This window comes from Geotrypetes seraphini, chromosome 2, assembly GCF_902459505.1.
Source record: "Geotrypetes seraphini chromosome 2, aGeoSer1.1, whole genome shotgun sequence".
Taxonomy (NCBI): Eukaryota; Metazoa; Chordata; class Amphibia; order Gymnophiona; family Dermophiidae; genus Geotrypetes; species Geotrypetes seraphini.
In genome coordinates, this window is record NC_047085.1 from 397,825,720 (window position 1) to 397,838,137 (window position 12,418).

The 12,418-nt window shown below is 41.0% G+C and overlaps 1 protein-coding gene across 1 annotated transcript; it reads left to right on the plus strand.

Annotated features, from left to right (window-relative positions):
* The first annotated feature begins 124 nt into the window (after positions 1-124).
* On the plus strand, positions 125-8,782 carry LOC117354077. The gene is made up of 3 exons (XM_033930903.1): positions 125-317; positions 1,258-1,574; positions 7,563-8,782. Exons 1-3 carry the CDS (start codon positions 306-308, stop codon positions 7,849-7,851), a joined length of 618 nt encoding a protein of 205 aa, XP_033786794.1. The 5' UTR covers positions 125-305; the 3' UTR covers positions 7,852-8,782.
* The last annotated feature ends 3,636 nt before the right edge of the window (positions 8,783-12,418 follow it).

Consider the following 12,418-nt stretch of genomic DNA (forward strand, 5'->3'; position numbering starts at 1 on the left):
CCTCCCCCCTCCCCCTCAATATATTTTAGTAGAAGCCACCGGATACACGCACGTATCCTCCCACTGCTTTCTATTGGCTGAAAGGGAGGAGGAGGTAAGTAGCTGGCTAGAGCATTCCGGGACTTATAGTTCTTTCGGCCGACGACTCCGGGGGTGAGATCTAGAAAAGGACGTGGTGTTTGGAAGCCTTATTTTTGGCGGGCTATAAGTGGGGAACGAGAGAGAGAGGAGGTCGAGGGAGGGGAATAGTTGTTTTGTTCGGCTTCCTTTCTCTCCCTTCTTGTTACACTCTCTCGCTTTCCCCAATGCACCCTTATGTAAGTAGGATGCAGGAGAATAATCCTGACTCTGGAGAATGACATTCTCAGGGGGTCTATACTTTCTAAGGTTCAAATACAGTTGGGTAGCTTACAGTGTATTTAATTTATGTTGTTAGGATTGGGATATTATTTAGATAACCTCATTTGGTGGATTTTTTTTTTTTTTTATAATAAGGAAGTGCTGTATGAATAATTTTCGAGGATAAGATAAATAGGAATCGAGTAAGCAAGATTGTGGCTAAAGCAAGGCAGCTATAACAAAACGCGTCTTGGCTTTGCATTTTTTTTTGCTCTAATCTACAAATCATTTAACTTTTAAGCACCTGTTGGCCCAGAGCATCAGGGGGAAGTTACAATTGCTTCCGTGCATCTACTCAGTTCTCTGGTACATCTGCCCAAATGCACATGATGTTTCAGTGAAGTTTTGCTAGCGTGATAATGTCAGATGTTAGTTACATATATACGGTAATGCAAGATACTTTTCCACTTTTTTTAAACTGGGTAATCCTATCAAATTTATAAATATATTTGTTTATTGGGATTTATTAACTGCCTTCTTCATGAAGAGATTCACCCAAAGCGGTCTACAAATCACACTAGGTAATGAATAATCTGGTCTGGATATAGATCTCTGTGGCAGATTGTTAAACATTCTTTACCAATTTGCAAATTCTTTGATAATTTTTTCAAAATTCTGTGCTAAATATGTAGAATATTTTCATGAATTTTACATATATTTGGTGATTAAGAAATACAGTGTTTGATGTTCTCACTCTTATACAAAATTTCTTTCCAACATCTTTTGGGCTAGAAAGAATTTCAGTCTGACTAGGGGCAGATTACTTTGATTATTTCTAATCTGAAGAAGGGGGTTGCCTTCAAAAGCTAATTATAAAGGCCTTTTCCTGTTATGTCCCTTCCATATTCCATATGCTAGTCTCCCGGTAGAGGTGGTGGAGACAGACTGTCTGATCTGAAGAAAGCCTGGGATAGTCATGTGGGATCTCAAGACTTATGGCCTCTTTTACAAAGCCACGCTTTGTACGTGGTGCGCATGTTGTTGGAGTGGCGCTGGCTTGAAGGGGGAGTTCAGAGGTCCTGCGTATGCATCAGAAGGATGGCGGCCGGCTTGAATCAGAAGCCAGGAGGCGCTGGTGAATGGAAAAGGCATCGGCCGAAGAGGGAGGAGAGCCGCATGGGGATCCCGAGGAAAGGAAGCCACTACGCTACAAGGGCTGCAGCACCCACAGGCAGGTACCCACCCCTGGGCCACCATAGTAAACCTTGGTTGTGGAACGAATTGTTTCAGTTTACATTGTGGCCTATGGGGACACATGCTTTGATATATGAGTACTTTGAATTACGAGTATGCTTCTGGAACGAATTGTATTTCCATTAATTTGCTTACCACAGAAGTCAGACTTACTGGTCTGTAATTCCCTACTTCTTCCTTACTTCCATTTTTATGGAGAGCGACCACATCCACCCTTCTCCAGTCCTCCGGTACCACTCCCGACTCTAGAAACTCATTGGAAAGGTCAATCAGCAGAACCACTAGAACTTCCCTAAGTTCTTTCAGCACCCTCGGATGTACACCATCAGGCCCCATCACTTTGTCTACTTTTGTTTTAGCTAGCTCCTTACAAATTCATCCTTCAGAAAATAGATCAGGGTCTACCACTCTTCCATCCCTATTCATGTTAGTCTTTGTGGTCCCGTTTCCAGCGCTTCAGCTTGATTTTGCAAAAGAAAAAAAAAATTCAAAATTCTTTACAAAAAAATAACAAATTTTGCAAGTTTGTCAAAATTTAAACAATAATTTTGATAATTGTTTTAAATGGAATAAGGATAATATTCAAAATTAAATGCTTTTTTTCTACCTTTGTTGTTTGGTTGTTTTAATTATCCATTATGTTGGTTCCAGTTTCTCTTTTCTGCTTTCCTGCCCATTCAAGCTGCTGCTGTCCATTTGTCTTTTGTCCTATCTCCTGTCTATTCTCTCACTACACCTGCCTCTGACATGTCGATCATTTCTTTTTAGCTCTTATCTCTTTCTCACCCTTCTGTTCTTTTTCGCTTTTAAATTATCAAATTTCCACCAGCTCGCTCATTCCTTTTCATCTTCAACACACTCCTAATTACCATATTTTTACCCTCATCTATTTCCTTGCCAACCCTTCATTCCTCTCCTGGCCTCTCCCTCAGGGTTCGCAGCATCGTCCTTCCTCCACCCTATAGCCCAACAACAGCTCTTTCTTCCTTCCCTCCCCACCCTTATAGTCTGGCATCTCCCTGTCTCTTCTCTCTTCCCTCCTGTACTCTCTCCCATGGTCCAGCATTTCTCCCACTCTTTTCTCTCACTCCAATTGTCGGGCATCTCTCTACTACTTCCTTCTGCTCCTGAATCCATCTCCCTCTTTCTCTCCTTCCACCTTCTGTGTATTTCTCCCTCCCTCTTATCCACCCCTTCTCTTTCTCTCCCTCCCTTTCTCCCTGGGTCCAATATCTCTCCCCCTTCCCCCCATGCAGCATTCTCTCCCTCTGACATAACCAACATATCTGTTTCCTACTGTCCACCATATATATATATATATTTTTTTTTTTTTTTTTTTTTTTTTTTTTTTTTCAATCTCTCCTGCCGCGATAACGATCCCAAAGTGCCATCAACCGCGGCACTTCGGATCGCTATCGCGGCAGAACAAATAGCCAATCTCTCCTGCTGCGATGCATCACCCCCCTACAAGATCGGGCAGGAGGGAGCTCAACCCCTCCTGCCCAGCGATCCCTCACCCCCCACCTCGACAAGATCCGGGCAGGAGGGAGCCAAATCCCTCCTGCCCAGCGACCCCCCCCCCCCACTGAGCCCATGTGCCTAAGGTCCCGCCCACAGGAGGGGCCTATGGCTACTGGGCCAATTCCGGTTGGCCTAGGTGCCTCAGGTCCCAACTGTGGGCGGGGTTTGAGGCACATGGGCCAATCAGGCCCTAAGGCCCACCATTTGATGGATGGCGGGCCTGATGGATGGGCTTGGGACCCATCCATCCGTCCAACTTTTTTACAGGTACAGGGGTGTCAGAGGTGGGGGAGTCTCGCGGGTAGGGAGTGTTTGGGCCAATCGGGGGTTCGGGGCTGCGTCGGGACTTGAGGGCCTGGGATCCCTCGTCCGTATCTTAGTGTGGGGGGGGGTCATCTGAGCAGGAGGGGTTGGGCTCCTTCCTGCCCAGTTCGTTGTTGTGTGAGGGGGGAGGTCGCTGGGGCAGGAGGGCTTGGGCTCCCTTATCGCCAGTTTTATTTAATATTTTCCTGAGCCCTTTGACAAGACAAATCCAGGAACTAGGAATTAGTACATATATTTATGCAGACGACTTCTTACTAGTCTATAGACTATCACCTGCTAAGTTAGATTTAGGTCCTCTTTTAGCCGGCTTAAATAGAATAGAGGAATAGTTGAGTGATCATAAACTGGTTCTAAAGACCATAGACTGTTGTATCTCTGGAGATAAAGCAATACCTCAACTAGATTTTTCATTAAATAATTGCAGTATAAGACTAGTAAATAAGTTTCAGATATTTGGGAGTTATAATAGATTGTCACTTACATTTTCAGGAACAGGTGCTAAAGGTTTTGGGGCATTAAGATAGCTTAGAGCCATTCGAGATATTTTTGGATGAGAAATCATTGCATACATTAATTTATGCCTTTGTACTGGCAAAGTTGGATTATGGTAATTTAATATATGCAGGCATTGGGTCAGGACAGTTGAAGCGTTTGCAAACAGTGCAGAATACTGCAATTAGATTATTAGGCCGGGCATTTATTCGTGATCATGTGACACCTTTGTAGTTAAAATTCCATTGGTTACCAATGGAATTTAGGATCAAATTTAAGATCCTAATGTTAGCACATAGAGCATTGTTTCAGCTACAGCCTTCATATCTTTCTAATTTGGTGCTATTTTACGCCCCAAGGCGTTTATTACGATCTCTGAATGACAATAGGGTAGTTGTCACATTTCGAAAGTACATCTTGCATCATCTAGAGATTGTGCATTCTTTTATTTAGTTCTGCGGTTATGGAATACTCTGCCCATAGATTTGAGAAAAGAAGAATCTTATATAAACTTTAAAAGACATTTAAAAGCACATTTTTTCCAATTGGCTTTCTTGACATAGAACAGAATTTGGGACTGTGATCTGTGTTTATGTAATGATTAATTCTATAATGGAAAATTTTTAGCTGTATGTATTAATTATGGTTCATTGAGATTCGATTGTTTTACTATTAGAATTGTTTTTGTTGATGTTCGCTATGATATTTTATGAAAAAAATGTTTTTCAAGTTTATTAAAAAGTTTGTTATACCGCTTATACAAATTTCTAGGCGGTGTACAGTAATAATAAAAAGGGGAAATCATTAAAAATTACACAAACGAAAGACCACTGAAGACAGAAAAGTAAACTCCACACAAATAGGGAAAAGGGAAGAACTACAATATTTAAAATAAAGTACATTTAAAAGGGAAAAAACAGTAGGAAGGGAAAGACTAACAATTGTTTAGTCCTAAAAAGGACAGTTTTATCCAAAAGCATCCTCAAATAAAAAAGTTTTGAGTTTAGCTTTAAATTGTTTAAGAGAGGGTTCCATCCGCAAATGGGGAGGCAATGAGTTCCAAAGAGTAGGAGCAGTAACAGCAAAATTATTGGATCGCAAAGTGTTGATCAATTTGAGAGATGGAACAATTAAAAGATTCTGCGATGTGGAACGAAGAAATCTAGCTGGGTGATAAGGAGTAAGAAGTTGATCAATAAATGCTGGTTGATTGAGTGATTTAGTAGTAAAAGTTAATAACAAGATTTTATAGTTAATTCGATGTTCAACCGGTAACCAGTGAGCATCAATTAGAAGAGGTGAAACATGATCATATTTTCTAGCACCATAAATAATTTTAATAGCAGTGTTTTGTATTATCTGTAGACGTCTTATTTCCTTTCTGGTGATACCCTTATAGAGGGAGTTACAGTAATCTATACAAGAGATGATTAGAGAATGGATTAACGTATTTAAGGAGGAAAGGTCTAAGAGTTTGGAAAGAGAGCGAATCATTCTGAGGCGGTGGAAACATTTCTGAACCACCATACTGATGTGATCATGGAAAGAAAATTTAGAGTCAAAGGTAACTCCTAAAAGTTTCAAGGTGGGAACCATTTTAATTGGAAGGGATTCAAGTTTCAAGGGGGCCTGGAGAGTTAGCCCCTCTTTAAGAGGGAAAATCTTAAGTTTGGATTTATCAATGTTGAGTGATAACATATTTGCATCGAGCCATGATTTGATTTTTTCAAGCTTTAGGTTGATTGAGGTATCTTCCCCAATGTTATTCAAATCAATCGGGTGAATTAACTGTACATCGTCGGCATATGCGAAAGTGGTGAAGCCAATAGATTAGCCCACCATCAGAAGAGGAGAGGGGACAGGATAGATCCTTGAGGAATCCCATATCCAGTGGAAGAAGGTTCAGAAGAAGAGTTGTTAAAGATAACCTTTTTAACTTTTGCTCTTAATCTTTCCTTTTCTATTTTTAATGGAGTTCTTTTCTTGATGATTATGAACTATGTATTGTAAACTGCTTAGGTCCTTTTAGGCTGTTATGCAGTATATAAAGTTCTTAATAAACATAAAAAATCTCTCCTTCCCTTCTATGCCTTTCTCACCCCTTTCTACTTTGTTGCATCTATCCCTTCCTCTCCTCTACCCGATGTCCAATACTTCTTCCTCTCTCCTCCTGCCATATGTATCATCTTTCCTTTCTTCCTGCCCCACTCCCACTGACAACTCTTTGTTTCATCTCTCCCTTCCTCTCCACCTCGTCCAACACTTCTTCCTCTCTTCCCTCATGTGTAGCATCTTTCCTTCCCTTCCCCATCCCCCTACCCCACTGACAACTCTTGTTGCATCTCTTCCTTCCTCTTCTCCAACCCATGTCCAACATTTATTTCCCTCCCATGTGCACAATATTTCCTTCCTCGCCTTCCCTCCCCAATTTGCAATTCTTCCTCCCTAAGGCATTGCTTCAGTGAGTCATTGCAGTGGCATTGGGAACAATTCTCACACGCTACCTGCAGCTAACTCGGAGGCCTCTCAGTGCACTGCTGTGACCCGTTAAAGCAATGCTTTAGGGAGGGACATCACTGAGGAAGAAGATTCTGCATCAGAAATGGTAAATTCTACGTGACTGTGCAATTCTGTGGAAATTCTGCAGCGGTGCAGAATTTTGACAGGAGTAATACAGAGACAGCAAGCAATCCACAGTCCACCTCTCCATTCTCCTATACTCAACAACAATACAGCTGGGTCACAAAAGACAGGTAACAGCTTCACTTGTTCCTTTTTATATCATGATGAACATTCTCATATCCATCCCTAGATATCAATCTGTTATACATTGTGTGACTGTTTGAAAAATCAGTTTTTGGACATTCCAAGCACACAGATGTCGCTTTCAGCACTTTGGGACATCTATATTGGCAGACTAGATGGGTCATTTGGCCTTTATCTGCCATTATTTTTCTATGAAAATGAGCACTTAATAGGGTGTCAGGTCAAAACCACGTAAGACAAAGGCGCGCGCGGACAACTGAGCGCAGCGCGGAGGCGCGTGCCGAAGAAAATAACTGTTTTTAGGGGCTCCAACGAGGGGTTGTGGGTGGGAACCCCCCCACTTTACTTTATATAGATCGTGCCGCATTATGGGGGGTTTGGAGGGTTGTAACCCCCCACATTTAACTGTAAACTTCACTTTTTCCCTAAAAACAGGGAAAAAGTTAAGTTTACAGTATAATGAGGGGGGTTTCAACCCCCCAAACTACCCACAACACCGCCGCGATCTGTATTAAGTAAAGTGGGGGGGCTCCCCAACAAATCCCCCCGTCAGAGCCCCTAAAAACTATCATTTTCTTTGGCGTGCACCTCCGTCTTGCGCTCAGTTGTCGGCGCGCGCCTTTGTCTTCCTCGGTTTTGTCTATGAACCTTTAATAGGGCACAAATGTAGGAGCCTAAACTAGGAGCACAGCTATTTTTTTTTTTATATTGGGCTCATAAATAACATCCATGCATAGCGCTGAGTCACTACTACTAAAGCTGACCTTGAAGGCCAAAACATACCTAAGCAAAGGCACACAGTCTTTTCTACAATTTTACATTTTGGCAGCATTTGATGATGTGAACCATTTGCTTCTACTATACAGATTCAACGAGCTAGACATAGGAGGCACAATACTGAAGTGGTTCACAGAATTCCTCTCCACCAGAGCCTACAAGGTAAGAAAGGACAACGACAGATCACAAATCTGGGAGGCTACCTGCGGTGTCCCAGAAGGCTTGCCACTATCCTCCTCACTATGTAATATATATCTAAGTGCCCTTGGCAGGAGATTCACAGATCCTCAAACCCACGTGCTCTCCCATGCGGATGACATCTTTATACTAACCCCTGTTAAGGATACCTTCGCCGATACCACAGCACACATAGGATGACTGATTAACGACATCAGTGTATGATCTACAGCGAACTTCCTGAAACTGAATAAACTAAAGACAAAAGTCTTGTGGTTTGGGAACTACAGCACATTACCTTACACAGACCTTGTACTGATGACTGGCAAATCGCTTAAACTGGAACGGTCCTCAAAGGCCCTAGGTGTGATCCTCAATTCAGATCTCACCTGCATGGACCAAATAAACACATTGGTCAGGAAATTCTTCTTCAGACTCGGGCAATTAAGAGTGATCAGATCACTGCTAAGCCAATCCAACTTCAAAATAATCGCATAAGTGGTCTTCCTCCCATACCTGGATTACTTCAACTCCTTGTACATCGGTATTGCAGAATACGATTACAAAAGATTGCAACTGCTCCAAACCACAGCAGGTAGATTTATTTTCCAAAAGGGCTAATATAAAAGCATCTCTCCACTCCTGAAGGAGTTACACTGGCTCCCCATGAAGAAAAGAATATAATACAAGATAGGTTGCATGGTCCACAAAGCCATCTGTGTGGATAACTCCGCAGGACTTAGCCCAGATATTGCTGTTATGCACTCCTTCCTCAATGCAAGGACACACCAATGGTACAAACTAGCCTCCTCCCTTCACACATACTTAGGAAGAAGCTGCATGAATCAACGTTTGCGTACCAGGGACCCAAGGTATGGAATGGTCTCCCTCTCCAGCTACGACAACAATGCCAGTATTACATCTTCAGAAAAAACTTAAGGACCCCCCCTTTTCTCCTTGGACCTATAACGAAATCATTCAATATTCATGAACTCAGTTCTTAATCTTGTAAACCGCATTGAATCCTAGCTGAAATTTGCGGTATAGAAGAAAAAATTGTATGGTAACAATTATTCTTTTGAGAATAAATATATATAACTCACATATTTGTTGAGATTTGTTTTAAGTACTGGGTCCTTTAAAATATCTGCCTTTATATATTGATTTTTGTCTTATTTTGGATGAATTTCATTACCCTTTTTTTTTTGTTCATCACTTGTTCTCAAGCATACAGATATCACCATGAATTGTATTTTTCCATACAGTTGCAGGAGCTATGTTTTAAATGTAGACCCAACTGAACTCACAATCTTCAGTTTCTGCCAAAACCGAATCTGTGACCAAAACTGGCTGCTAGGATGTGACAAAAATTGAAACCATAAACAAAACTCTTCCCCCCCCCCCCACATGCTTGATCAAAAAAGTACCCCTTCAGGAGCTGAGCCTAGATGGGCTGACTCCCCCACCCCTCCTGCAGCAGGCCCCTCTCTTTCCAAACCCTCCTACCTCCAGTAAGCCATCCCTGGGCCTAACTTAGGAAGGCCTGGTGCTGAAGCAGAATCTTAAGGGACAGAAATGAACTCCACTGGTTTCTTCCTCATTCTGCTCTTACTACACTACAGGCTGTAAGTGAAGAAGATGTAGAGGTCCTAATTGATAAAGTTAGCATTTGTATAGTTCATACTTCAGATTTTACTACTAATTGCAATTTATTAAAAGATAAAAAATTGTTTTTAAAAATTAGCACTGTCATCTAGACATCGGGACATTGGATCATCTGTTGTTTTATTGTCCTTTGATACTCAACTTTTAGAAGTCAATATGGGGACAGATTAACCTCATATTGGAATCTACAATCCCTTTGACTTATGAGGTAATTATATGTGGAACACTACTGTATGTTAAGCCCCCCATGGATCGTTATAAATGCCGGCTTTTTCTGATTATGACTGGGGTAACCATACAGATAACTCGAAATTGGAAAAACTGTGATCGTTTTAATTTTTCCTTTTGGCGGGCAAGCTTATGTGTAAGTTACAGGTATGAAAAGATGAATGCTGACATTTTAGGGCATTTTAAGATATTTAACTTAGTTTGGGGTCCATTAACATCTTTTGTACAATTGTTATAGTTCGTTTAGCCTTCTTTTATTGGTGTAATTCAGACACATCCGGGGGGGAGGGGGGATGTATCTTTAGGGTGATCTTTAAGGTAATTGTGAGGGGGAGGGCATATATTGTTGTACTAATACTGATTGTATTTAAGTGCTTATTTATTATTACTGATGTGAACATTGTGTTGCACTTTTCTTAGTAATAAAAATTAATAAAGAATTAAAAAAAATAAAAATTGGGTTTAAAAAGTTAATAATATTATGCTGATTTCATGTACAGTGAGTTAACTTGTTTATCTTGTATTATTCTTCTTCAGTTAACTCTTATTACTTTGTCTTTGTATTTTTGTAAAATTTAATAAATGAAGTGAATAAAAACAAAAAGGAAAATTATTCTGGCAGATTTCCAGTTCAGAGTATTGCAGAGCTTTTCTTTTTCTTTTTTTTTTTAAGAATTATTGCTATGTGTGGCTTTCTGGCTGTTGAAAAACAACAGTCTCATTGAAATGAGCTGCTCCACAATGGTTCAGCAAAATCTTCAAAACATTACTTATTCATATCAAACACCATTTAATAAGGCACTTTGTTTTTGTATGTTGTTTTGGAGGTCACTGAAAAACAGAAATGCTGAAACACAAGCAAATCCAGGCAGCAAAAGTCTGAAGGGAAAGAAATAATTCAAATGCAGTGCCAGCTGTAAAAACAAATTGCCTTGTGACTCCTTCTAAAACATCCATTCAGCAGCTGAGAATGGGGGTATAGGCAGAATAGTTTCTAGAGATGTAGACAAAGAATTGTCAGCTAACTAACATTGCCAGGTAGTGCAAAAAGATTGCTCTGCTCTCAGCATCTGCAGGACTCCTACTGATATCTTGGACCGTTTGTCAAGGACAAATGGGAATTCACACTGTTAAAGCACTTACATGGTCTCCACCATTAAGTTAAACAGTATGAGCAGTTCAAGGTAAAAGGTTAAATTTCTCACTGTGGCAGTGTTACATATATTATGAGACACTTTTTAACTAGCTGGATGTGCCATTCAGAAGCAGACATGTTTTAAGTCCACTTTTCACAAATTTATTGTAATGAGCTACAAATTTAGAGGGTAATTTTCAAAACTTATTATGCTGGTGAAAAGCTCTTCTGTGGAAAAATGTCTCTCCACCACAGCTCACAAACACAGTGTTGTACATAAAAGTATGTGTGTGTTTGCCAACAGGGAAGACAGGGTGAGCTTAGATTAGAGAAAGAAAAGCACATTCGGGGATTTCAGTTTGAGGAGGAGGGAAGGTAAGTGCAAGTCCCATGTGTTATGTAAGAATTTTTATCACTTTAGGGACAATAATCAAACTACTCAAATTGTCGGACACATTTTGGGGGGAAGTTATCAAGATGAGCTACTGTTATTATATGAATGAGACCCTGTGCTAAAATAACCCAGTATAGTAAATTATACTGACTTGACTAGCCACATTGATAACATCCACCTTTTTTTTTCTCTTTCTTGTAAATTAGTGCACAAAGTTTTTATTATAAAAGTTGTCACAACCTGGGCTCCTGATAAGCACAGTGACTGATACTGCTCCTAGCATGGTCCTTCCAACTACGGAATCCTTCAGGCTCCCTAGGCACCGGCCTAGGGTGACAACATCAGGTAAATGGCCACAGTGAAGTAGGCAAGGAAAACCACACCCACCCACAAATGTCCCAAAATAAAGATATACTTTTATTTCTGACCCTTGGTCAGGTTGCTCTGGTGTTAGCAGGATGCAGTACTTTTCAATATATTTGTTCAGGAACCAAAACATAAAACGCTGGGCCAACCTGGCCACACTGGCTTCACAAACAATAGCCTGGTTCTTATTTCAAAAACAGAAAAAAAAACCACCAGAATTGTGGCTGGACTTTAGTCTTTCTAACTCAGTCCTCTTCACCAGCCTTAAATGGTTAAGATAGTTTTAACAATGTTCTCTTCCTGTGAAAGAGCAGGAGAGAGGAGCAAACAAAATACTTGCTGTATGAAAAATAAAACCTTCCAAAAACCAAAAAGGAAACTGCTAAACTTGAAGCTCTCACACAGACTGCCTGCAGCTAGGGAACTCATACAAACGGAGCTCCTCTGTGGCTTACATTTCCTGCAGTAGCTTATCTACAGCTAATTAGCCTCCAGCTGTGTGGAGAGGAGAGAAAACAAGCGCTGCCTAGTTTGTAAATGTTAGGCAGTTCAAGCACCATACTATGTGCATGAATTCTTCAGAGCCTAGCTCTGGGAAGCTTAAACAATTCTGAACACCAAAAATAAACTTAGTCCCAAAACTTTCAGGAAATAGGTAAGAATCAAAAATAGCAAAACACTTCCAACCTTTTTTAGCTTGTGTCCATTGCTACCAATCTCCCACCAGGAATAATTGACACACCAATGCTCATGGGTTCCCAGCTGTCCAGCTGCCTCTCAGTTGTGGGAACAGGCACCTGTGAAATGTCCACCATTTCACAATCTTTTCCCCGCTCATCAGCATTCAGCTGGGGAGTCAAACCCTGCTGCCTCTGAGGCTCTTGTTCTCAGCCTCTTTGCTCCTCCTCCTCCTGTCTGGTTCTGAGCTGCCTCGTTTTAACTGGCTCCAAGCCACCCCTCCCTGCTCTGAAGAGGAGGAA

Excerpts from the sequence above, each read along its gene's own strand:
- LOC117354077 (XM_033930903.1), top strand. Across the intron at positions 1,575-7,562 it reads GCTGCAGCACCCACAGGCAG|ATTCAACGAGCTAGACATAG; the intron begins GTACCCACCCCT and ends TCTACTATACAG.